The sequence below is a fragment of the Paramormyrops kingsleyae genome, chromosome 21 (assembly GCF_048594095.1).
Source record: "Paramormyrops kingsleyae isolate MSU_618 chromosome 21, PKINGS_0.4, whole genome shotgun sequence".
Lineage (NCBI taxonomy): Eukaryota > Metazoa > Chordata > Actinopteri > Osteoglossiformes > Mormyridae > Paramormyrops > Paramormyrops kingsleyae.
In genome coordinates, this window is record NC_132817.1 from 6,564,984 (window position 1) to 6,591,128 (window position 26,145).

General features: G+C 45.7%; 2 protein-coding genes across 7 annotated transcripts; one reads left to right on the forward strand and one right to left on the reverse strand.

Annotated features, from left to right (window-relative positions):
* Positions 1-402: 402 nt before the first annotated feature.
* Positions 403-20,421, reverse strand: vwa5b2 (von Willebrand factor A domain containing 5B2). 4 transcript variants are annotated; one of them, XM_023818427.2, is made up of 24 exons: positions 20,312-20,421; positions 18,095-18,277; positions 13,965-14,175; positions 11,525-11,697; positions 10,987-11,202; positions 10,121-10,346; positions 9,872-10,029; positions 9,050-9,181; positions 8,672-8,796; positions 8,403-8,579; positions 6,934-7,044; positions 6,119-6,321; positions 4,760-4,874; positions 4,463-4,648; positions 3,913-4,123; positions 3,508-3,785; positions 2,963-3,179; positions 2,565-2,870; positions 2,359-2,496; positions 2,062-2,169; positions 1,771-1,821; positions 1,486-1,585; positions 1,265-1,379; positions 403-1,152 (listed from the first exon to the last, which is right to left on the reverse strand). In XM_023818427.2, the coding sequence occupies exons 4-24, from the start codon at positions 11,661-11,663 to the stop codon at positions 502-504; spliced, it is 3,963 nt and encodes a 1,320-aa protein (XP_023674195.2). In that variant the 5' UTR covers positions 11,664-11,697; positions 13,965-14,175; positions 18,095-18,277; positions 20,312-20,421; the 3' UTR covers positions 403-501. The 4 variants fall into 4 exon arrangements, with proteins under 4 accessions (XP_023674195.2, XP_072560308.1, XP_072560309.1 ...); XM_072704207.1 differs by lacking the exon at positions 20,312-20,421 and adding an exon at positions 20,098-20,300; XM_072704208.1 differs by lacking the exon at positions 1,771-1,821.
* LOC111847347 (COP9 signalosome complex subunit 7b-like) lies at positions 19,371-24,479 on the forward strand. Of its 3 annotated transcripts, none has more exons than XM_023818434.2 (7): positions 19,371-19,399; positions 21,646-21,815; positions 22,067-22,142; positions 22,267-22,355; positions 22,674-22,876; positions 23,472-23,609; positions 23,722-24,479. In XM_023818434.2, exons 2-6 carry the CDS (start codon positions 21,657-21,659, stop codon positions 23,575-23,577), a joined length of 633 nt encoding a protein of 210 aa, XP_023674202.2. In that variant the 5' UTR covers positions 19,371-19,399; positions 21,646-21,656; the 3' UTR covers positions 23,578-23,609; positions 23,722-24,479. The 3 variants fall into 3 exon arrangements, with proteins under 3 accessions (XP_023674202.2, XP_023674199.2, XP_023674201.2); XM_023818431.2 differs by lacking the exon at positions 19,371-19,399 and adding an exon at positions 21,111-21,190; XM_023818433.2 differs by lacking the exon at positions 19,371-19,399 and adding an exon at positions 21,152-21,237.
* The last annotated feature ends 1,666 nt before the right edge of the window (positions 24,480-26,145 follow it).

Genomic DNA, 26,145 nt, shown 5'->3' on the forward strand with positions numbered 1-26,145 from the left:
GTCTCACACCTCTGGGACCGGGGTTCAAGTCTCCGCTGGGGTGCTCTCTACCATATTTCTTAGCTTGTATGGTCTCGAGTGGGTGGAGTGAGGGAGGGGTGTGTGTGTGCGTGCAAAGAAAATGGAGTGAGGGATGAGTGGAGGGAGTGGTGTGTGCACAAAGTGGTGTGTGCACAAAGTGAGGGATGAGTGGAGGGAGCGGGGTGTGTGTGTGCGCAAAGAAAGTGGAGTGAGGGAGGGGTGAGTGTGTGTGTGCGCAAAGAAAAAGGGGTGTGTGCAAAGATAATGACTTCAGAAAATGCACTATCTGTTGAATGACCTGAGATTGCATATTACCAAGTGGGTAAAACTCTGTTTTTGAGGTTTTAACCTCTAAACATGCTTGAAAAATAAGGATTCTTTTTTATTTTAATTTTTTATTCATCTGAATGGGGGCAAGCAGCAATGTAAAGACACACATCTCACAGGTGACCATACAGGTGTGGCGGCACACGTGGCTTTTCACATGTTGTCGGGGTTGTAGCACAGCATGTTGAGCTTTATATTCTCGTCCCAGTGGCGGATGAGCAGGAAGAGCTGGCGCGCTGCCCCCTTCAGGCCAGCCAGGTCCACACCCTCAGGCAGCCGCTGACTCCTCAGCCAGAAGTCTGCTTTTGCGGCCACCAGTTCCCACTCCACGAAGAAGCCGGCGCAGCGGTGCTCCAGCCAGGCCAGGGCCACAGCTGTGGCCCAGCTTGAGCCCTCTAGGTCCTGCTGGTCGTCAGACTGCTCCGGGGGCTCTAGCAGAAACCCCTCACATACATCAGTCTCCGAGCCCCTTCCACTGTCTGCCTGCATCACACCCCCTAATGGGTCTGGGGAGGCCCCTCCCAAGTTCTTTGGATCTAAGGTCAGGTTTGTGGGCTCGCTGCTGCGGTAGCGCCTGGCCCTCGGCCGCAGAGCTGGAATGCTCGCGTCAGCACTGACTGCATGGCTAAGGCCCCGGAGGGGCTTGGAGCTGGTGGTGGGAAACGAACAGCGGAACGGGGGACTCAGGCTTCTTCGGTGGCAGGTGTAAGGCGAGGCCCTCTTCAAGCGATCCAGGGGGATCTGTACACACTCTGAGTACTGCTCCGTCAGCAGGAAGGCCCCGGAAGCTAGCTGCAGCCAAATCTGTGTGTGGGGTACATTTGGGTCGTGAGCACATCTACCCCAAGGGCATCGTATAATGAAGGATTCAGGTGAGCTTTCATTGACGGGCAGGGTTTGGCATGGCCAGGTTTACCAGCGACATGTAATCCCTGTTGTCCGAATCCGGCTGGTTCTCCGACAGGCAGTGGGGCTTGCTCTGCATCTGTCTGCTCATCGATTCGGTGGTCCGGAGCCGACCCAAGGTGAATCTACGGGACAATTACGCTCTCTGTTACAGTAGATCTGGACCCTGTGGTTTGTGCTTTACTGTTAAAAGTGACAAAGGACAAGGTTTGGACTGGCAACCTTCCTCACCTGGACCCGAAGAAGCTCTCAACGGACCAGCTCTCCATCGAGCGCTGAGAACGTGTGGACACAGCCGAGGGGCTGGCAGGGTTCCAGGTACCGCCGGTACCTGGGGAAGGAGGGGGACACGGGTAAGTCAAAGAAAAGCAAAGCAGCCCCCTGACGTGCGGGTCTGTTTGGCTTATGATCTGGTTTTGATCTTGAAGTCGTCTGGGATCACCATAGGAATGTGGGAAGATGCCCCACAGAGAGGACCAGCAGGAAACACAAGAAAGATGGCTGGCCATTACTCACTGCTGTCCCAGGATGTCAGGCTGCAGGGGGAGGCAGGTGTGTCGTCCCTGTCTGGAAGGAGGACACGCTTGAGGGTCGTGCTCAAACCCTAGTTGGCTCACCAAATGGATGAGCCTGATCTGATGCCCCTCCCTATGAGAGGATCTCAATCCAGCCTCAGCTTTCCATAATGTATGATTTAGCTCGAACTGAGGCAAAACCATGAGGTTCTGGGTTCCGGTCTCAAAACAGGATGTCATAGAAAATTGACATGGTGGCTTTACAGGCGTGATGCTTGGACCAGCTGCTTACCTGTGCACATAGAGGTGTCCTCGAGGTCTTCAGAGTCCCTGGTAGAGGGTCTGCGGTCCAGGCCCACAGAGTAAGCCCTGCCTCTTTGCCGTGCGGTAGACCGTGACCCTACGCAAGGACAGTGGTCACAGGCGACTTAGGGCTTGTGTGATAAAGTCCATAGCTGCAGTTTGTTTTGAAACATTTCCCCCCATTTGAGTGAAAAGCACAAAAGTTTTAAGCATTTTTAATATGAGCTCCCAAAGTAGAATGTTTTGTCAATAGCCTGAGACTTATGACTGTCCCTGTCTGGCATACCCCTGTTGCGCACTTCTACAGAGCCCACGGGGCCCTCGTTGGTATTGGTGTCAATGGCGACAAAGCTTGTGTACATGCAGGTGGTGTTGCAGGCTTTGCTCGTCTGGATGGCTTTCATGCGGTACCTCTTTGATGGACCTGGAATGAAAAGAAATGCATCATTTCTATTTGCTCTGCCGACCTTCCTGGATGTGTCTAGCTCTCACCATGCTCCGCCTCAGGCTCCCTCTCCGCCATGTTCTCAAAGTCTCTGATGACAGACCGTGCAGTCAGCTGATGCATGATTTCCTTCCAGTCACCAGCCACTGGGCCCAGGTCCTTAGGCCTCCACAGCTGGGAGAGATCAACAACAACCTCCCAGGACACGGGTTTGTCCCCAAGGAGACCATGGATGACAGAGCGACACTGGGTGCGGGGCTCTGCGGTTTCCTCGGGTGAAGCAGCGGCAAACAGGCACTCGGGGTCCGTGAAGTTGTCCCAATCCAGGGGGGAGGCAGGGAACACCAGGCTGTCTGGATTGTGGGACGGTATACAAACAGATAAAAGATAAGCAGTGCTGGAGGTACTGGCTGCAGTGGCTGGTTTTCTGTGGGCTCCCACTCACTGGAATCAGTGAGGCTCCTACGGGACAGAACCTCCCGCTGGTTCGGCAGCACCCTGCCGTCACCCTCATCCACCCGGCCGCCCAGGGTCTGGTGAAAGGAGACCTTCTCGAGAGCGCGCCGCAGGCGGTAGAGGTCCAGTTCTCCCTGAGGAGAAGAGAAGCTGCGTCCCGACAAAGCAGATCGGGCCAGCGCCATCCGTCTACGCTGGCACTCCTCCTGTAACACCAGGGGGACATGGTGGTCTGAGTCAGACCACACTTGCGCAAAACTCCAGAAAACCCAGAAGTCCTTTGCCCATTTAATTGTATAGATCTACTTCCCTGAATAAAATGTATATTTTTCTTTACTGGCTCCCTTGTAACCTATACAGGAGCTCCTCCTACTCCACCGCCAGCAGTAGGGGTGGGAGGTGCCTTCAGGAAGCACAGTGGGTTCTGTCATTGGTCACATTTCTGATTCCCACTGGGTAAAATGCTGCAATTATTGATTGCACAGACCCACTCTTGGTTCTGAGGTCCGCCACTTTGCGTATAGTCCCTCCTACCCTTCCAGTCCCAGCATCCGTGCCATCTGAGGAGCTGGCGTGAGTCCATGGCGACTCCCAGCGAGACAGGGCCCTGGGCTCTAGGGGGGCCATCCTCTCTAGTCCGTGAGGTAGAGAGCCGGTGTCATGATGGGGTGCTGTAGAGTCTGAGGGGGAGGAGCTATGGAGTGGGGCCCTGTCGCTGCTGACGGAGCAGTGGGTCAGTGTGTACTGGTCCTGCACATATGAGGCCCGCGCGATCCGTCTGCGCACATCGTTGGACGAATCGGACTCCATGCCTGCAGCCGCAAAACACATTTGCCATTGTTACTGGGGCTGGCTGTCCACTTCAGCTACTTCCCGATTCAGCTGTTTTGAATTGGTCATCGTGGGTGAGGGTTAGTCTCACGGGTGCAAGGGCCTCACCATATCCAGCACTGGCATTCAGGGGCCGGGCACAGGAGAACTCGGATGAGATCTCCCGGGAGATCTCTCGGAGAGCCTCTTCGATGTCTCCGTGCTCCGAGGATGCGGCCTGTAGCTCGAACAGCTCCATGGAACGTGGGGGGCACAGTTCATCCTGTGAGTGCACCGACACGGAGCCACGTGATAGGCCCCTAGAGACACGGCCACTCACCTGCCATCAGAGAGATGAGAGTTTTCTTTTTTTAAGCAGGACAGGAGAAAACAATTGTCATTGGGCCCAATTCCTTCTACAAATGACTATCCTGTAAATGAAAAGCAGGTTGGATAAACCAAAGGGCATTTATGACACGCTTACAAGGTTGGGCAATTAATACTTTTTATACAAAAATAAGTTTACATTGGCATCTCATTCAGGGTGCCCCAGCCTTCTGCCCTATGCTGCCTGCGATAGGTTCCAGGCCCTTCTGAACCTGATCTGGATAAGTAGCTGGGAGATGGATGGAGAAGATATTACACTAAAGCCCCATGAGACAGTTCACTCAAAACTCACGTCGTTCTTCTTGGTTTTGAAGCCGGACATGTCGTAGAGGGTACAGTATCCCATCAGGCAGTTCCCTGGGTAGAGTGGAGGAATCTCACTGGGCGAGAGAAGAGCCTCCATGTCGTCAGGCACGTACCAGTCGATATGGACATCAGTGACCACAGGCTCAAAAGCCTTCTTCAGCAGTCTGATCAACTGAGGGGCAAACAGCTGTGTTGCTGAAAAGATTCTTTTCTAGTCAGCGTTCATCTTCCATTTTTTCCCCTAATACCTCCCCAGCAGGGGGCAGTAGTATCCCATTCTCACCTTAGGCTGCACCCTCTCTTCCGTGCCAAGGAACTCGGCATTTCCACCTGTAACCTTGGCAACCCCCTGCAGCAGCCGCCGGCAAGCCGAGGGCCCCAGTCCAAGGCCACAGCACCTGGCAGCCAACGGTTTTCAATATTATTTCCAGCCATTTCTGGCATACAGCTTTCTGACAGCAAGAGTATCATGGCTTAAGAACATATATTTACAAATGAGAGGAGGCCATTCAGCCCGTCAAGCTCGTTTGGGGAGAATTCAACTAATATCTTAAAAGTTATCAAAATCTTATCTAGCGTTGACTTAAAGGAACCCAGGGTTTTAGCTTGCGCTACACTAACAGGAAGATTATTCCATACTCCAACTACACGCTGTGTGAAGAAGTGTTTCCTCAAATCCATTTTAAAATGGTTCTCCCACTTTTCCACCTATGGCCACAAGTTCTTGTATTTGAACTAATACTGAAGTAACTATTTGGTTGAACAACATCCAGACCTGTTAGAATTTTATATACCTGGATCATGTCCGCCCTTGTTGATCTAATGCAGAGATAGTGGTGCTGAAGGCGAGAAGACCCGTCACCCCACCCAGGGCTGCATCACCAAGCCTCCTTATTCATTCTGTTACAGCCTCATCGGTCTGCCTTGCTGGACGGCTTTATTTACAGAGTTCTCTTTACCTTAATGATTTGAGTGATTTACTATCTTCACCTCACTCAGCCAATAAAGCACTGGCCACTGACATGGAGTGTGGGGTTGAACTGAAAACTAACTAATATTTGAATCAATTGGTTAATTGAAGGTCCACGCAACTTGCCATGTCTTTCACGTTTTTTTAAGAGATGTGTCGATGTGTGAGGCGGCGCTGGGTTCGGTCAGAGTGGCTAAAAGGAATTGCCATGGTGGGGGAGCGTGGGGGCAGGACAAATGGAATTAGCCCAAGTGGCATGCCGTGTCATTGGGAGGAGGGGCAGGCCGGGGAGAGGAGGGGCAGGCCGGGGAGAGGAGGGGGGGGGGGGGTGGTGGCACCGCAGTGGCAAGCACTTAGCCTGATTACTGCCTAAGACCAAAACTCACACAATGTCCTCAGTGTCCCCCCCCCCCCTCCATATCATCATTGCTACAATTCTAGACACGTGCACCAGCTCCTGGACCAACAGTCACAGACCTGAAGGGATTATTTATTACTGTATTTTTATGGTTGGGGGAAGGGGGCAGCAGTCTACCTACTGCTGGCTGATATTTTAGACCAGTCCTCACCGGGATGAAGACTTACTGGCTAAAGGCCTTTGCAGATACATCATAACCCAAATCAGGAATGACTAAGGAGTTGGTGTGGTTTTTGGGTCCTACCCGGCCATACCTGGCCGTGCCAGCGTTCCTCCGCACCAGCTCCAGCACGCGCCCCACGTTGCCGACCGTGCCGTCTGTGATGAGGAACACTTGCCGAGGATAGCCACGGCGTCCCGGCTGCTGGTACACCCAGGACAGCGCCCCCAGCAGATTGGTGCCCCCCAGGTCCGCCTTCATCTTCTGGGTGTATTCGTAAGCTGCTGTCACTGTCTCCTGGGCCAAGGGGGTGGGTGGGAAGACATTTGGGTGCAGTGGCCTGTTAATCCTTAAACACAATGTAATGTAAAACTGTGCGGCTGCCAATCAATCACTGTCACGATTACAGATGACATTTTAGGTATGGAGGGCGATGAGAAAGCCAGTTACTGCACACCGTAAACGAATGAGGTCACCATATGGCCTTTTGTTTGTTAAACACCCGCCTGCACCTCCAGGCACGGGTTCCTCGAGAATGTGATACTCCGCGACCATAGCAACCATGTGAGGAACATTGATTGTTCTCGGGCAGAGTAGCACACAACTTGATTTATTTACAAGGGACCAACTGACTTTGGAGGTTTCGGGTCAAGGTATATCTCGCAGTTGAAATCTGTTACTTTTGTGCAACAGAAATCACATGGAACAACAACAGGTCTGGGTTTCTTTCAGACCAACATGAAGGAGGGCGTGTCACTCAAATTTAATTAGTCTCATCTTACTCAGCACATTTTCAGTATTTATGGCTGGTAAATCCCATGAAGGGCACGTCTTTTGGCTAGCTTGACGTAGCTCTGTCCCAGCATCGCCACATCGCTGCCGTGGCAGTTGTGCCCACTGGGTGCTTACATTGGTGCACAGCTTGCTGGTGAGGAACAGGGTCTTGATCAGGGAGCCGAATCCCACTATGTTTAACAACGTGCCTGGTGGCAAGCTCTTTATGGCTACCATCATTCCTTCCTGGAAGAGACAACAGGCCATCAGAATCTACTCAAACGATCATGTGCGAACGTAGAACAAGATTAAATGACAGATGTACACTCACCTAAAGGATTATTAGGAACACCATACTAATACGGTGTTTGACCCCCTTTCGCCTTCAGAACTGCCTTAATTCTACGTGGCATTGATTCAACAAGGTGCTGAAAGCATTCTTTAGAAATGTGGGCCCATATTGATAGGATAGCATCTTGCAGTTGATGGAGATTTGTGGGATGCACATCCAGGGCACGAAGCTCCCGTTCCACCACATCCCAAAGATGCTCTATTGGGTTGAGATCTGGTGACTGTGGGGGCCATTGTAGTACAGTGAACTCAATGTCATGTTCAAGAAACCAATTTGAAATGATTCGAGCTTTGTGACATGGTGCATTATCCTGCTGGAAGTAGCCATCAGAGGATGGGTACATGGTGGTCATAAAGGGGTGGACAATGCTCAGGTAGGCCGTGGCATTTAAACGATGCCCAATTGGCACTAAGGGGCCTAATGTGTGCCAAGAAAACATCCCCCACACCATTACACCACCACCACCAGCCTGCACAGTGGTAACAAGGCATGATGGATCCATGTTCTCATTCTGTTTACGCCAAATTCTGACTCGACCATTTGAATGTCTCAACAGAAATCGAGACTCATCAGACCAGGCAACATTTTTCCAGTCTTCAACTGTCCAATTTTGGTGAGCTTGTGCAAATTGTAGCCTCTTTTTCCTATTTGTAGTGGAGATGAGTGGTACCCGGTGGGGTCTTCTGCTGTTGTAGCCCATCCGCCTCAAGGTTGTGCGTGTTGTGGCTTCACAAATGCTTTGCTGCATAACTCGGTTGTAACGAGTGGTTATTTCAGTCAAAGTTGCTCTTCTATCAGCTTGAATCAGTCGGCCCATTCTCCTCTGACCTCTAGCATCAACAAGGCATTTTCGCCAACAGGACAGCCGCATACTGGATGTTTTTCTCTTTGCACCCCATTCTTTGTAAACCCTAGAAATGGTTGTGCGTGAAAATCCCAGTAACTGAACAGATTGTGAAATACTCAGACCGGCCCGTCTGGCACCAACAACCATGCCACGCTCAAAATTGCTTAAATCACCTTTCTTTCCCATTTTGACATTCAGTTTAGAGTTCAAGAGATTGTCTTGACCAGGACCACACCCCTAAATGCATTGAAGCAACTGCCATGTGATTGGTTGATTAGATAATTGCATTAATGAGAGGTGTTCCTAATAATCCTTTAGGTGAGTGTACATTGGCTCTCTTTGATAAGCCACAGACATAGGACTACAAACACAGCCTTTCTTAGGTAGATGTTGCTAAAAGTGCACCTTGAGCCGTTCCATGTTCGATCCACTCATGCTACTGTTGCGGTCCAGAAGGAAGAATATCTCACGGGTAGCCCGGTGCAGCTCCATTGGCTCATTCAGCAGGTCAGGGCAGAAGTTAAGCATCAGAACTGGGTTGGACAAGATGTCCTTGTGGAATCTCTTCCTCACAAACTCCAGCTAAGGGAAAAACTGGCAGTGACCCACATCCCAACAAGCAACACAAAACAAACAATACAGTATACAGTGCCAGGATCATAGCTCAGCCTCACCTTCTTTTCAGGCTCCGCCTCCTTCCTGGCATATCGAATGAAATCACGACGTGTGCATATCTGCTGTTCATACTCCTGGAAGGTGAGACGACCCCTCTCCAAGATGACCTGGGGACAGTGTGGTTCTGTGGAGGACAGGACAACTGGGGTTTGCTCCATCCCCAATCACCAAGGGGTTTATGTAGTACTGGGACACTTCACCAGACTGATCTTGTTGATAAACGACTCCTTGACATAAGCTCTTAGAGGAACACTGGGTCCCGGAATCTTTCCAGATGGAAACAAGCGGTGCTATCGGCATGCTGAATTTTATTAATACCCGCGGTTAAGAAAAGCTTGCATTTTGAGCTTCAGTCATTCTTACGGCCCCTAGCTTACCGCTTAAGTGTAGTATGATCTCCACAGGCCGGTCGTAGGGGTGCTCCTCTGCCAGAGTGATGTACGTAGCAGAGGCCGACTGGGCACCGGGGTCTGCGTCGGCCCGCAGGGCGTGGGTGGGGCTCTCCAGGCCTGGTTGGGGGGGGTCACATACTGGTCAATACCAAGAGTGCCCTTACTACTCATCCAGTTCCTTAATGGTTTGAGAATCACCCCTGATATCTTTTGAGTTCATTCCAACAGGGGTGACATGAGTTCAGCTTCAGTAATTCCCTGTATGACATTCGATTCACTAAGTGCCCCGTCACTTGCCAATTCCTTATGCGTCATGAGATTAGTTGTCCTTTGGAACCTTCAAGGACATTTGTCCCGTCAAACTTCTCGCATTACTAGGTGCTGCTTCAAACATCTACACATGCCTTGTATTTTCTACCTTTTGATACTCCAGTCAGAGCATTTTGCCAACATTTATGTTGGGCTTGTTTGATTTTCCGTGAAAGTTTAAAACATCAGCTGTTCTGCCCTCAATGCAGATGGTCCAATTCGCTCGTGACAGTCCAGGTCCTGCACAATGACAGAAATGCATAATGGGGGAGGGTACAGCAATATTATGGGCTTCTCTACTGGGACACCTGCCAGCCCTTCATCACTAAATGTTATTCTACACACCAATGGAGAATAAGGAGGCCAAAAGCATATTGGCTAGCCTATTCTTGCAGGCCATTCTCGGGAGCAGGGACTGATGTTGAGGAGTATCTGAAGATATTGGAAAAGTGTGAAGTCATGCAAGGAGGAGGTCTAGTTGGTGGAAGTCAGGCATACCTGCGAGGAGACAAGCTCCCCGCACAAGCAGCTGGAAACTGAACTCATAGGGCAGGTAGTTGGTGGCGGTGCTAGTGAAGATGGCATGGGCACACGGCCGGTGAGAGCCTGGGGGGTGGTCCTGTTTCCCTGGGGCACCCCCAAAGCAGCTGGTAGGTCTGGAGGATGGGGGGGAAGGGGGATTGGTGCACGCACATATCATCAAGATGAAATACAGACACGCAGTTCTTTGAGGAAATAACTGCATACCCATTTTCATCCCACCGCCCGCTGTGCTCATTCCTGCTTGGAACCATCTTTCCCCTGACCAGAGGGCTCAGCACCGAAGGGTAAACCATGTGGATCGCACCATTCTCGAGTGTGGGCAGCTCCATGGTTGTACTCAAGATGACCGTCACCAGGTCCAGCGGGGCGATGACTCCGGTACTGACAATGAACGTGGTCCTCTCCAGATCCTCATCCAGGACGAGATGCCCTACAGTGGACCCCCCGCCCCCAGTCATCAAATACATCCATGCAGAAACTGCAATGGGGTCATAAACTTTGGCTTTACTAGCTCAGGTTATAACAAACCATTCATTCACACCGTTTGTTGCAACATCCAAATGATGTTAGACATTAAAACCAGCACAACGCACTATAATTCTATGGTATGATCTTTGCATAAACAAATCACTACGATATGGAAATCATTCCCGTTTGGAAGAAACAAAATAAAATGCTTTGCAGATTCCTTGACCATTTTGTAAAGAACATTTGTTTTGAAGCAGAGGTGATTTGTGTGAGCCAAAAATTAATCCATTTACCTTTAAGTGCCCACTGCAGACCGCAGAGCAATTTGATTACACAAGATTAATAAAGGCATTTGCTGCTTGAGGGGAAGGTTCCCTGGCTGTCATGTGACAGCACACACATCCTGCTGTACCACAATGCACTGGGCTAATAATCTGTTCAGCGGTAAAAACAAAGTTTATTGGTAATCAGAGATTTTATAATATTTATTTTGCAGGCTGATTACGTCTTTCCCTGCTTGATGCTGCAGATTCATAGGTGTTCAGCAGCTCAGTCTCCTAAGAAATCTGTGGGACTAAAGCTGTGCAGATGCAAGGGCTCACCATTGGTGCACTGCACGTCCCGACCAAAGGTGCCGCAGCACCCACAGTCCTTGCCGCTCCCAGACTGTGCATCCAGATGGTTGCTGGGACAGCAGTCCAGGCAGCACTCTTCCAGTCTGGTGCGGCTCTGGATCTGCACGCCCACTGCACGACTGGCCACGGCTGCCTCGAACCCCACCACCACCTCCTTCTCCCCCAGGGGGTACACAAACACACCTTGGGGAGCCAAGAGACCAGTGACGGCCGTCAGAGACATGGATGGGTGTTGCTAGGAAACTAGACCCCACCTCAAGACCTATTATGCATATTGAACTGGACAGGAAGAAATAGACTTGTGGTTTCAGTCCTAGGTGAGTAATTTCAGAAGTAAAACAACTAAAAATAACTTAAGCCAGTTGATAACACAGTAAACAGCGTTCAGTGATCTGAAGTGGTGATTTAACCGAAACCACGAGTCAGTAGACTGGATATTTATTAAGAAATCCAGTGCCCCATGATGTAGGGTAGGGAATGTGACCCACAACGCTCCTCCTCTCACCTTCCACCGATTCCATCTCCGTGTTGGCGTAGGTGAGCCGGGTGGTGATGCCCAGCGAGCAGCCGATGGCACATGACTTGATGCAGGACGCCTTGAGCAGCAGCGGCTCCCAGGTGGAGCGGTTCCGAAGGCCCGGCATTGTGGTTGGGGTTGCCTCCGCCTGCCTGCGAAGCCTTGAATTGGGTCCATGGCGAGTTGTTGGAAGGGGAATGTAAGGTTTATCAGTGTATGAATCAGGAAACAGATAAATGGAAAAAACATGCACTTCTTTGATATGTACCCTAAATCGTTAGCTACATGGATAGCCACCAAACTATGTGGTCTTAGGCTAATGAACAGCAGCTACATTTCCTGTATGCTGAAGCACCAGTCTGCAGTTACCATGAGAACAATCTTCCTCTGATATGGGTGCAGCATGTTAGCTCCTATTCCTGTGTGATATTTACAAGTCGGCCCTCAAACTGCAGGCCAGAACAGCTCCTGGGCTGTTCCGTGTCTACAGCTGCGTGGCAACGAGAGAGACAGGCGAGCGATTCCCTTAAGGTGCAGCTCAATCATTAACCGCTCAGTCAACGGTGTACTGACTACCGGCCGCTGCACACTCGCCGGGAGATCCGTGCACGCTCGCCATGCAGACTCAGGGTTTCCAAGCTGGAGTTTGTTACCTGCATATGTAGTTAGCCAGAGGTGAGGCCCAGTCACTAGCTTTAAATGGGTGGGGCCACAGCACACTGCATGGGGGGGGGGGGCATTTTGGTATAACAATTCAAGAAGTCCAACAAAAACCCCTCCTTCCTATTTACCATTATTACAAACCATGACTGATTATCTGAACTCAATATTTCATGGGGAAGGGGAATCTAAGGTGACTTGTTAAATGCTGAAAATTCTGATTAAATTGCACAGATGTTACTCAACATTCATCCAACCAGGGGTGCATGAACTGAAAAATAGACCTTTACATTTAAATTGTTAGCTTGTGTCCCCCAATACCAAACACCCATGCCACCAACCAGTCTGGACGTTTAGATCAGATGCACAGCTAAGATTTTAAAGTGCACTTTGCATTGTAAGCAGCCAGTTAATCCTTATTGAAGAATTAATTCTTCCTTTTCTTACACTCATAGGTTTAACCCATCCTCACTGGACGAGCTCACTCTTTTCTACTACACTGTAGAACAACTTAAGAAAATGAAATATTTGACCAACAAACTGTTCAAGCTTTCGCTAAAATTACAAACAAACCAAGAGAACGTTCTGCTCGAAAAGGTGAGGCCACGTGGACTAGCAGCAGCGTCTGCAGCTCACTATAAGGCTGATTGCAGGTAGTGACCGGTTACTGTTTATTTTTGCCCAGGTGATGGTCATTTTACATTCATTCTCAAGTCAAAATCAACACCGGCCATCTGCCCAGGGACCTCACTAAATAACCATCACGCTGGATGAACCGGGCGCTGTGTACAGATCACGGGATAATGCGCAAGTCGTCGCCCTTCCAACAACAACAATAATGTTGCAAGGGCTAATAATTTTTTAATGTAACTACCTGAAATCCATGCAACGAAAGCACGCGGATTATTATAAGATGTTGACATACAATCATTCAGGCATTTTAACTATTAGGGAAGTTTGAGCAGCACATCCCTAATGTATCTACAAACGAGCTCATACCCAACAGAGTCGCTCACTGCCCACGGAACATCTTACATTTTCACCTCAAAACAATTCTTTAGGAAGTTATCCTAAAGCACTCAGGCTACAAACCAGTTTCGTTATTTTTTCCATCTAATTCGCCAACGTTGCGCGTAAAACTGGTACGTCAGGTGATGCAAACTCTATACCACCCGAGACATTATATGGAATGAAATATACCGTGATGTTTTTATCTTATGCACATTCACAGGTTCGAAAATGGATAACGTTCGATCGATACCAGTCCGATATCTGTGGGGTGATGTGTTACGCCTATAGTCAGTAATGTACTGACTGGTCGGCCGCTACATCCGTTGACTAAGAACGAAAAACAACCCCACGGGAGTGGGGAAAAAAATGAAAAAGGATGTAAATTATGGGGCTGATTTTTGTTCCCAGTCCATCTTTGCCTGTAGCGGTTATTCAGCTGTTTGATGAAGTGGTTTTAATGGGACCATATTTGTTGGGCATGTGAGATCGCCCAGAAACACATATACATATAATTTCATTATATAATTGAAAAAGGCACAAAAATATAATCAATTTCCTAGACTACAATGGTACTAAAGCGAAAGTTTCTTGTCAGATGGAGACGAGCTGTGTCTAGGCTATAGCAGCCATGCTATTCAATTAAGTTAAAATAACATCAAAAATGAAAGTATGCATTAGTTTCCAAAGGAAATTATATAAATAAGATATAACGGCACGTTATTGAGTACACACTTACTGCTTTTCAGTACACACTTACTGTATTGTATCTTGCGCCGTGGGGAATAAACGTTGTTTTTCAGCGTTCGAGCGCTTTCTTTCCCCTCATCCCTGTCCACTTGTGCCGGTGCCGGGGACTGGCGATGGACGCTGGGGGACGGGGGACCTCGGCTCCGCGTTCTGCGAGGTCTCCAGGGACGCAGGAGGGGCGCACACTGGCGACAAATCTAGACGCGTCTACTCCGGCAGACCTCCAAGGCATGGGTATAAGCATGGAGTCACGCCCCATTCAGGTCCGCAGTGATTGTTCAGCGTTTGACTCTTTATTCATATTATTAGAAATAACAGCAATAAAAGAAAAAATATTTCGATGTATTCTGGCTTGGTATAAAAAGCATCCTGAGGCATCCGAATGGTACCCAAACTTTTTTTTACGCTGCACTGCCGATCCTAAAAGAGCAATTTCAGTCACATTGCATGTATGCAATATGCATGCAATTAATATATATTAAAAATTGCCGCAACGTTTTCGCGGAATTAATCCATAGCATAACAAAAAAAGAGGAATGTTTGCAAACTGATTTACAGCGTGGCTATGCTCCTTTAAAGTCAGAACTTAACGCAAAAATATATTATAATGACTTTAACCGCAAACGGGTTTCCAGAGGATTTTGTTGCAAAAATTAAGTTTGAGGAGAACGGCAAACGAGAAAACTGCGGCGTGTCCAAACAATTGGTTTTGACTATAGATAGTAACTCATCGGTAATGAAAATCACGCCATTACAGTGGCGTTTGATCTAGGCCTACCGTGAATGAGTACACGCAAAACAGCTTGCATATCTAGCTTTTGTTGAGCATTAAAATCCAGATTAGAGACTTAATTAAGACCGAGAAATGGTCTAAAGTTTTTGAACGCACTTAGCTGGTTCGAAACAGTTTGCTGTAGTAGCGTAACTTCCGTTCGTCTGTAGCAGCTGCACTTGTTACACCCTTAATTGGAACGGAGTTTCATACGTTCATTTAACGTAAATATGTACATAAGGGTTAACGGGGTTCCATAACAGTCCATAGCATTTTTAAATCTCACAGCAAATAAGTTAGTTGAGATATTAAGTTACGCGTTGGATGCAAAAGAAAAAAACACGGGCCCCGTAAATTTGTGGCGGTTATTTACCGCGGTGAAGTTGGTTTTACGTTCGATATTCGCCACATTTACTGACATCTAAACTGCAATATCTTCGGGGTCATAACGGCAATTCTTTTCAGATTAGGCTCCACATGTGAAGTTAAACGAGGGCAATATTTCACACTTTAAGTTAGCTCAACATTCTCCAGCAATATGAATTAAGAATACAAAACAAGATGGGAATATCGTTCTGTTCGCACAAAACTGCCGGAAAACTTAGGAACCGTCTTGAAAGTGCAATGCCAATCAGCATAACACCACTTGTAAATTGTAATACCTCTTTCAATTTTAAGCCAATCAACATAAAACCAAGTTTAATGAGTTCCTCTGCCCCCCCTCCTCATCTTTCACACCCTTTCAGGAAATTTCCACACCCATCTGTTTTCCAGAACACCAGCCCTATGTGTCCTAAAAACGTGTATCAATATTGCAGTTAGATGAATTGTAATAACTTTTGAATTCTTAAACCAATCAACATCAAACCAAGTTTAATGAGTTCCTCTGGACCTCCCTTTCAGGAAAGTTTCACACTCAACTATTTTGCTGAACAACATTTGTATGTGTCCTATAGCCATGTATCATTATTGCAGTTGGATAAATTGTAATAACTTTGTCATTTTTGAACCAATCAACATCAAACCAAGTTCAGTGTGTTCCTCTGCCCCTCCCGCATCTTTCACACCCTTTTAGAAAAGATTCACACGCATCTGTTTTCCAGAACAACAGTGATATGTGTCCTATAGCCGTGTATCAATATTGCAGTTGGATAAATTGTAATAACTTTGTCATTTTTGAACCAATCAACATCAAACCAAGTTCAGTGTGTTCCTCTGGCCCTCTCATCTTTCACACCCTTTTAGAAAAGTTTCACATTTGGGTGTTTTGTATTAAATAACTACAGAAAATATTGCTTATTCTTTATTTCCAAGGAAAGTAAAACTGAATGAGTAAATGAATGGACACATACAAATGTTGTTCAGCAAAATAGTTGAGTGTGAAACTTTCCTGAAAGGGAGGTCCAGAGGAACTCATTAAACTTGGTTTGATGTTGATTGATTTTAAAAATAAAAAGTTATTACAATTTATCCAACTGCAATAATGATACACGGCTATAGGACATATAGGGCTGGTGTTCTGGAAAACAGATGGGTGTGAATCTTTCCTGAAAGGGTGTGAAAGATGAGGGCCAGAGGAACTCATTAAACTTGGTTTGATGTTGATTGATTTTAAAAATAAAAAGTTATTACAATTTATCCAACTGCAATAATGATACACGGCTATAGGACACATAGGGCTGGTGTTCTGGAAAACAGATGGGTGTGAAAACTTCCTGAAAGGGTGTGAAAGATGAGGGGGGGGGGCAGAGGAACTCATTAAACTTGGTTTTATGTTGATTGGCTTAAAATTGAAAGAGGTATTACAATTTACAAGTGATGTTATGCTGATTGGCATTGCACTTTCAAGACGGTCCCTAAATTTTCCGGCAGTTTTCTGCGAGCAAAACGATATTCCCATCTTGTTTTGTATTCTTAATTCATATTGCTGGAGAATGTTGAGCTAACTTAAAGTGTGAAATATTGCCCTCGTTTAACTTCACATGTGGAGCCTAATCTGAAAAGAATTGCCGTTATGACCCCGAAGATATTGCAGTTTAGATGTCAGTAAATGTGGCGAATATCGAACATAAAACCAACTTCACCGCGGTTGTATACTTCTACAGCCGTAGGTGCATGGTTGCCTATGCAAGTAGCTGGAAGGTCGTATTCGAGGTGTTCTCTTTTCATTTTCGGATAACAAGCGTAACGAGGTGTCCGCTTTCACAAGAGCACTTAATCCTCTAGTCGAGCTGACATAGAAACTAGATATAATTTGATCCGACGCATCTTAATGAACACTAACGGGTCAGGACATCGCCAGAAACCATGGAAACGTTCCAAGAAAGACCACGAAAAAAACCATTAGTGGTGCGTTTCGCAGTTGGCTCCATAGTTCATTTCGCTGTCAAAGTAATTTACTGGTAATAATTAGTTTCTGATGGAGGTTTTTGACTTATAAACAGTATGTTCCTGATCATGATTATGTCGCGGCAATTAAAGTCGATGTTGATTTCAAACCATGTATAGGCCTACATATTATTTCAGTATATTAACTATTTGTGTAACTTTATACGCCACATTGTTTTTTCACATTAAAATTTTATTTAATTTTTCGCTGCTTTTATACGATCTTTTAATCAGAATTTTCGATTTAGTCTACTATTCTTACCACTGCCCCTCGGTATTCTCTTTAGGTAGCCTTTGAGGTTAAATTACACTCTTCATTTTACCCCATCACTGTATTCCGATTATTATTAGTTATCTTCTAAATCAATGTCTTTAAACTAATTGCAATATGCCTTTGGCCAAATACCAAGCTAAATTTTCCCCGTTGTTAATTAACATTATTTACCCCAGTAATATTTGGTACTGAATAATTAAATGCGACTCAGTGTATTCAGTTATTGGATTATTCAGCTGAATCGCTTCCAATCAAAATCTATCTACCCTTAATTAGAGAGCAAGACACCACAACTGTTACATTTGTCTTGTGGCGCCATCTGTCGGCTACTTCTGGCTATGTACCATAGTAGGCGGCAAAAACGAATATCTATTTTCATGCATATTTAAAACTGCACAGCACATATCCGTATTGCAAAGAAGTTTCACAAGAACTTAATCAGCACACTTCAGTCCACAAGATTACATCACCTAAAAAAAGAACTCCCTGAGTGCAAGTGTCATTAAGATCTTCAAGAACCTACACTATGGGATTGTTGACTGATCTATGATATTCTCCTTCTATGCTGAACTACCAGATGGAGGGTAGAATGTTGTTCTTTGTTAAGAGGATAATGTGAAATGAGTGGTGCCCCCCCACCTCCCGGCTGCATCGTAGTGGCTGGACATCTCCACTAAGGTGATGGGTACTTAAGATGCCATCTTACCACGGAACATGAGGAGCAACCAAAAATGTTGCCTCCCACAATTGGTCAGTAGAGCCTCTGTCACACTGCAATGGTGGTCACTGTCCCTTGGTTCATTCTGGCCTAACTGCTGGAACACTGATTTTTGAGACCTCCGAGACCAGTGGTGGCAGTGTCAGTCCAGATGTATTCATTCCAAAAAGCCTGAAAAAGATCAGATGCAACATCTAATATGAAAATCAATACATTAGGAAAATGACAAGCATTCTCAACTTTGCATTGTTAATCAGTCTTTCCCTTTTTAAAATAATTGAGGTACTGTAATTCATTGGTTCATAATTAATGCCTCTTAGTCCAAACATTTGCATCACATATTGTGAAATGTATTTGACTGGGTTACGTATACATATAACGATAATTCATTTTTATCTTCACTGGTGTGTGTCAGCAAATACAATCCTGATAATGTGACATTGCGTAAAATGTATAAATATACTTCAAAATCTTGTCATATCTGACAACTTTGAGAAGACACAGATGAGGAACTAAATGGCAGTGAACTGCACCAAGCCTCAATTTGACATCCAAATATTTGCAACTGCTGCTTAATTGTCTAAATCGTCTTCAGGGCAACATGTGCTATATGTCACACTGCTAATTCCATTTAACTGTGTGTTTTTTTTAATCCGATAACTAAAATGCGCTGCCTTTGTTATTTACTTTGTCCATTCTATCCCTTCTTAAGCCTAGGATGAACACAAGCCAACCAATGCTGGCTTTAAAAGCATGCATCCATAATGCATGTTGTTGGACAATTACAACTGTTACGGACCAGCACCTTGTACCACAGCAGCAAACTAATATATATTGTAGCTATATATCGTGAACCTTTTCTTTAAATGGTAAAAGAACAGGCTACCGCAGTTCTGTCAAACACCCAGGAAAACATTTCGTTACCATTCTGGCCATTTGTTTTGAAAAATGACATCCCTAATAGCTAGCAAAGACTTTAAGAAATACATCTAGATTTATAATCTTTAATCTTGAAGTTATACATTAATATACTTAGGAATTCTACAAAAGAGTACTGCGCCAACAATTTCAGGTATGTTTTCAGATCTAGATCAAAGCAACCGCCAGTGCAGAAAGTTTTCCTGTCATTTTATGCAATTTTGCATTATTATTTGTAATTAACACAGAGACACAATGATAACGTTACTGGGACGAACATAATTAACATTACCGTAATGACAACATAATACCGCCGTTCTTTTTACACGGTTACTGTTAAATCGTGCTTCTGATGACTGCAGCAAAGTTTAGCAGGTGAGTTTCGGTGGCCTAAATTGAATCAGGAAGCCGACGTTCCCGGGGAATCACTGGTGCGCCCATGGAGACGATGTTTGCCTTTAGTAAACAGCACGTAGCGGGAGCTATCATGTGTGTAAATGTGCACACGAACACTTTAATAAAAACGGGTGGCCACAAAAAAACAACTTGTTATGTACCGAGCCACTGGGCAACTCAAAGATTTTAAGATATTAAATTAGCGACCATGCATGAGCGTAAATTTTGGGGGGGTGTGGGGTTGTAACTAGGGGTGTAACAATACATCGATTTGCATCAATATATCGATTCAACGGCAAACGATCCGATGCATCGATGTGACCCCATAAATATCGATAAATGCGTTTTTATTTTCTGGCCTGCTCCAGTATTTTCAGGATCCACTCCGACGTATACATGGTCTACACCTGGGGTGCCCAATACGTCGATTGCGAAGGTAGTGTGGGTAGATTGTATGGCATAAAAAATAGAGGATGGATGACGCGTTCAACAGCGCCAGCTGCTGCAAGCTACCGAGTCGCGTAGTTAGCCTCCAATATATTTCTACTAAACTTAAGAAAGGGTATAAAAATGAATGGGGGAGCTGGACCAAGTAAGAAGCCAAAAACCGACCACTTTCATACGGAATGGGAGGAGGACTGTTTTATTTCACCATGTCATATTCGAAGTGCATTTACCTCATCTGTCAGTCTACCGTTGGTATTCCGAAGAAGGGAAATGTGGAGCGGCATTTTCGGACTGTTCATAAAAACTACGACATTAACTTCCCGCAACTGGTCTTGTGTAGTTAGTCCGCATCTGAGGCCGTTCTCCCCAGATTCGTCATTGATGTTCGTCGCCGTCTGCCCGGTCTTTCCCTAATAAAACCCCGTTTCCTGCATCCTCTCCTACCTTGTCCTTCCCCGCTTCCTGCCTGTTCGCCAACCAGTGATCATAACAGTAGATCATTCTGACTTGGACGTGGACTTAAATACACAGGACTAGACGAAACAATAAGAAACACCTGGGAACAATCGGGATTGCACGCGAAGTTAATGAGGGGCGTAGCACAGGAGAGGGTCATACGAGCAGGTCATGACAGTTATGGACATAGGCCTACTTTTTGTTACACTTTTGTATTTGTCTGGAGAAGACTTGATTCAAAATAAAAATTATTCACCATGTTAATCTACATCCATCCAAAGTTTTTATTTTTACCTTATTGCACTTTATTTTGCTTGATTTATGGGACATATTTGACTACACTAGATTTTGTTTACAGTTCCCAATAAAATATGATAAAATGCAAATTATATTTGCCTTTTTTAATTCATTGAAATGTAAAGGATTGTGTGAAATTTCATCATTTCGACTACTATCCCCAGTATCGAACTGAATCGAATCGTATCGTGGGAATTTCTGAGGTATCAAAAAAAAATCGAACCATTAGCTTAAGGAATCGATACTGTATCGTATCTCGAAGAAAGCTGTGATTTACACCCCTAGTTGTAACCCATCCGGACCCCATAAATGGGAGGAGACCTCAGCCCCTCATGCTCAACCCAAAGTTATGCCCTTGGGCACAAGCAACCTTTAAACTAAAACTGCATTTGCAACAGTAGCCTACTAGAGTAACACGCCAATTATATTTAAGTATAAGTATTAAGCCAATTATAACCGTGAACTGGAAGTCAGGCAATGATACAAGTAGCGCGCGTGCGCAGATGCCCGCTCTTCGTCTGCAGCTTCCAATCATTTTATTAGTAAATAACAGCCGAAGCCGCTGTCTGCGTGCGTATTTTACACAGCCGAATAGATTTACAAAGAAGCACGGAAAGGTTAGGGAACTGGCTGGCTGAATGATAGGAAAAGGCATTACAGGAATTATCAGGACTCACCGGTTTTGTTGCTGTTTATTATTTTTTTAATGCGCCAGTTTTTGTATAACTAAGTTAACGTTTAGTGGTTTGCTGCCCTATTTATGTGTGAAAATCTGGTAGTCGTCTAACCAGCCACATCGTATAAAAATTGTTTTTAATAATCGCACGTTTACTTGAGTATATTAAACCAGTTAATTGTGGTGTTAAGTGCAACTTTTTCTCACAAGCCTTAAGTAGTAGTAAAGTGCCTTTGACTATTGACAACTTTGTTAGATTGTTGCTTCATTTTCAATTTATTGCCCACCTAGATTATTATTGTCCGGAATGATTTCTACCGATCATTTATGTATTTTTTCCTTATTATAGATTTCACTGCAATGGCAGGGGAGCAGAAACGTAACAGCACTTTAGAACCGTTTATTCTGCTGGCCAAAAACACGAAGGGGGCAGCGCTAATAGCCCTTATTAATCAGCTGCTGGAGGCCCCAGGGGTCTACGTCTATGGAGAGTTTCTGGATCTGCCTCACGTCCAGGAGGTAAACCAGACACAATCTCATCGCCTTTGTGATTGACAGCCCACACCGTCCATCTAGCACCTCCAAGCTTGTGATCCAGTTCAATTAATCTGATATGAATTGTAATGTAGAATTCCTCCGCACGATGTCACTATTTCCAAGCTGAATACAACGGCACTTGTTTAAGTAAGGTGTCTGGTAACACTACCTAGATCACTACAAGGCTTCATGAATACACCTCTTGTTAAAGCAGAGGTTTTCTTTTGGCACAGGTTTCCAAGGGTCCTAACAAGGAATATTCCCAGTTATTAAATATATTTGCTTATGGAACTTATCTCGACTATAAAGGTAAGGTGCATTTTGTTTCTTTTTTAAAGAGTGTTTTGAATGAAGCTTTACATAAAATTATGTTCTGTGCCATATTAATGTATTATATACGGGTCTTTATTATTAAACAATCTTGTTTTTTCAGAAAATGAAGTCAGCCTTCCTCCACTAACAGATCTCCAGAAGAACAAACTGAGGCAGCTAACCTTTGTCAGTCTGGCTGGTTCTGTGCAGGTACACTGTAGCTTTGGGACATGGTTTGTGCCCTTTATTTGAACAGAGAGCACCATCTAGTGGGGTAAAAAAATACAGCAAATGGTTCGTGAAACGTTCTTATGTCCCATCACTAGACTATGCAGTGCCGTATAGTGAGAGGCTCCCTGGGAAAGATTTTTATCTGTTAAGTCAAATAAAATTCCACTATTTTCCTTGGAAGTGTTTTGTTTTGGAGGTGGGACGCTTCTTCATGTACCTTTTTTTTGAAGATTCTGGCAAACTTTGGGGGGTATATGAATGATGTAGATAACTAAGGCCCATGTAACCCCCCCACAGTGTATCCCATACTCCATGCTGCTTCAGGACCTCGAGCTGAGAAGCCTGCGGCAGCTGGAGGACCTGTTCATTGACGCCGTCTATGCTGACGTAATCCGTGGGAAGCTGGACCAGCGCAGGCAGCTGCTGGAGTTGGAAGCCTGCATTGCCCGGGATGTCCGACCCAGGGAGATGGGTCACATCGCCCGCACCCTGCAGGAGTGGTATGCAGGATGGATCAGGAAAAGATCAGTTAACGGGAACCTGGAGGCAAATCATGGCTTTACTCTGCTGTCTAGTCCTCCTAATGATGTTTTTAAGTAGGTTTTTCTCTAGGATATTAGCTGGAGTTGGTGGATGGGGGGCACCCTCACTTCACACTTGAGGTTGTGCCTTCACTCTGTGTCTTTGTGGAAGGTACATGTGCTCCCTGTGTCATGCAAGTTTATTCGTGTAGCCCAATGTTACCCAGTCCGGTCCTCAAGGATCCACACATGGTCCACATTTTTTGCTCCATACTAGTTCCTGGTAGAGCAAAAACGTGGTGTGTCTGCAGATTCCCTAGGACTGGATTGGAAAATACTGCTGTAGTCCTTTGGGATTGGCTAATTGGCATCTCTCTAAATTGCTCACAATGTATGTGTGTACTTTCTGTTCAAAAAAGGGCACAAAATATGCCCCAAAGCAAACCAAGAGCACCATCTAGTGAGGTCAAAAAATACAGCAAATGGTTCATGAAGCGGCATTTTGTCCATCACTAATGCATGACTGAATCTGGTGGACTGTTCAAAACATGGTCGACCCATGGTGTCTCTGCAGGTGTAGAAGCTGCTGGTCTGTAATGAGCACCGTGGAGTTGCAGGTCGACAGGGTCGGCCAGTTTCGAGCAAGGCGTCTCCAGAGTTCAGCAGCTCATGAAGGCTGAGGCGGGGGCGCGTCATGGAGTGGGGGCCAAGGGTGCCGACCTTTATGTTATTCTGCCAAATGTTCAAATGATTAGTAGTAACTAGGAAATGACGATGGTGACTGATTTGTGTGGTGTCTGCCTGGCTTCTGGCTGGATCTCTAGGTTTCTGACATCCAGAAGTTGCTGATAACCACACCTGTAGAATATGGACTGCTCTGTGGAACAGGAGGATGCCAGGAGCAGCACAGACTGCTGGCCACCATTAAGGAAGGCATCCAAAGAGATGGCGCAGACACATCTACGGCAATACCTAATTGGCCCTCTAGGGGGGGACTGTTGTACTGGATCTTTAGGTACTTCACTGTGGGGGTGAAGAGAGTTGTATTTCATAAACTATTTTTTTCTATTGCCATAATAATCAAACTACATTTTATATCGGCAGGTTCAATCAGAATATAATTTTATTTTAGTTCTAAAATAGTATAAGGTTTGACCACTTGATTGGTGATAGTTTTTTTTTTCTAATCTGAAATTGAATTAATGTGCAAGTAAGTCTTTGTAAAGTTTGTTCATCTGTATGTTAACAAAGCTGCATGCAGATTGCATTTTATTGCTGTGAGCAGAGCTTGTATATTAAGTAGCCTAATCTTAAACTTTTTGTTGTCTTGTATTGTTTTTTTAATCATTCAAAAGTTCCTGATTTTTGTGTTGCTGCAGTTAAAATGTAATTTGTGATCTGAATGCTTTGCTTAATCAAGTTAAAGGCGGATAACACTGAAACCCTTTTTTTGGGGGGGGGGATTTAAATGTATTTTTGTTCCTCAGATATATGAGTTGTCATTTTTGTTTATGATACTGGGCAATTATCTTTATGAGGTTATAATATGAAAAAGATTGTTTGAATAAAAGTGTGGCCTTTTTACTGGAGTACTGCTGATGCTTGCGTGTTCCCAGGGGAGGGACAAGCTCCCTACAGTTTGTGGGACATTATGGGTTTTTTTTCTCCTCTATCCCAGTGACCTACTTCTCGATTGTTTACCCCCAAAACAATGGCGATGGGGTTTTTTGTAACCGTGCATAATACTTGGGTGTCACTCCACATGGCTGTGTGACGTTCTCCTGTCCCACGACGGTGTCCTGCATCTTTGCTGTCAGTTTATGTAGCTGCCTCGGCTCGTTCCTCTTTTGCGGAACCCTGGTGCCACTCAGGTAGGTTTCAGTGGGATCGTTCTGCATTCCCTGTAAACGAACGGTGGAAGCTGCTGGGGATTAATGTGCACACTGACCCTCTCCCAAAGGAACCATTAAACTAAAAGTTCTGTTGGGAATGCCTCTTTTCGCGGGTCCTTCCTAAACCTGCCTCATACACTAATCTAGAGCTGGGGGTGGCATGCTGGTCCAGTGGGTATCACTTATTTGCCTTGTTGCTCTGGGTTTGAAACCCAGCTACAAGCCCTTTTTAGAGTTGGTTTGCTGTTTTTCCATTGCGTATGTATGTCTTCAGTTTTATTTGTATAGCACGTTTCTGCAGCATTGCATTGTTCCAAAGCGCTTTACATTATCCCCACCCAAAGCATTCAGAGAGCAAGCCAGAGGCGACAGTGACAAGGAAAAACTCTAGAAGGAAGAAACCTTGGGCGGAACCTGCCCATCCTCCAGGGGCCGGCACAGGAAGTCAAATGAATAAAATGACAAAATCCTAACATAGACTCAAATTTTTCAATTTGGACTGTATAAATGTGGAGGGCAGGCTGGTGATGGCCGGCAGGTGCTGGTGCTGCTTCTGACGGCAGAATGAATGGTGGTATAGCAGCAGGGCAGGCAGGCCTGTGCCCTCTAATGGACCGGCATCCTGACTAATGTACCCTGCCTTGTTCCCTATGCTGCTTAGGATGGACTCCACACTGTCAGAAAAAAAAGAGTAGCAATTTGTACCTTTGCTTGTCGCTGGGGCTGTACCCTCAAAAGTCTCTGAATTGTACCCTTAGCTGTAGGAATTTGTACTGTTTAAGGTACAGAAATGGACTGTGAAGATTTTGTATCACTGGTACGTTAATGCTGTTTGTACCATGAAGATGTTCCTAGGAGACCATTTATGTACCTTAAATGAGACTAAAAGGTACATTTAAAGTTAGGATACAATTGGCAGACCCTTGACGGTACAGCCCCAGTACCAAACAGGTACACATTGGTTTCTGAGTGCCGGTCCCTCATGGCCTTATAATAAGCCTTGCATCCTTACATAGCTTAATATTTTTCCTACATTTTAAGAACTAATGGAAGATCCTAGAGGCATTCAGAGCCAGTGAGTGACTCCCATTCTTAAAAAGTGCATGAAAATGCTTTAACAGCAAAGTTGTGCCCATGTCACATTCTGTCGTGCTGTGACACGTTTTGTTGGTGGGGGGGGGGTCAGGATGGGATAGGATGGGGCATTTGTCTCACTGGCTGCCAGAGAGATAAAGGAAAGTGGATTGGCCCAAAGGGGGAATATGTGTGCCTGTTCCATCTGGGATGGGAGGGGGCTGTGTAATCAAAGGAGTTCAGAGCCTGCAGGGTTGGTGGTGCGGGGAGGGGGGGGGATGA

Excerpts from the sequence above, each read along its gene's own strand:
- LOC111847347 (XM_023818431.2), top strand. The coding sequence starts at position 21,124 with ATGCCCGCTCTTCGTCTGCAGCTTCCAATCATTTTATTAGTAAATAAC. Across the intron at positions 21,816-22,066 it reads ATCTGCCTCACGTCCAGGAG|GTTTCCAAGGGTCCTAACAA; the intron begins GTAAACCAGACA and ends CTTTTGGCACAG. Across the intron at positions 22,877-23,471 it reads GCCCGCACCCTGCAGGAGTG|GTGTAGAAGCTGCTGGTCTG; the intron begins GTATGCAGGATG and ends GTGTCTCTGCAG.
- vwa5b2 (XM_023818427.2), bottom strand. The coding sequence starts at position 11,663 with ATGCCGGGCCTTCGGAACCGCTCCACCTGGGAGCCGCTGCTGCTCAAG. Across the intron at positions 2,497-2,564 it reads GGAGCCTGAGGCGGAGCATG|GTCCATCAAAGAGGTACCGC; the intron begins GTGAGAGCTAGA and ends TTTTCATTCCAG. Across the intron at positions 1,586-1,770 it reads CCTGACATCCTGGGACAGCA|GTACCGGCGGTACCTGGAAC; the intron begins GTGAGTAATGGC and ends CTCCTTCCCCAG.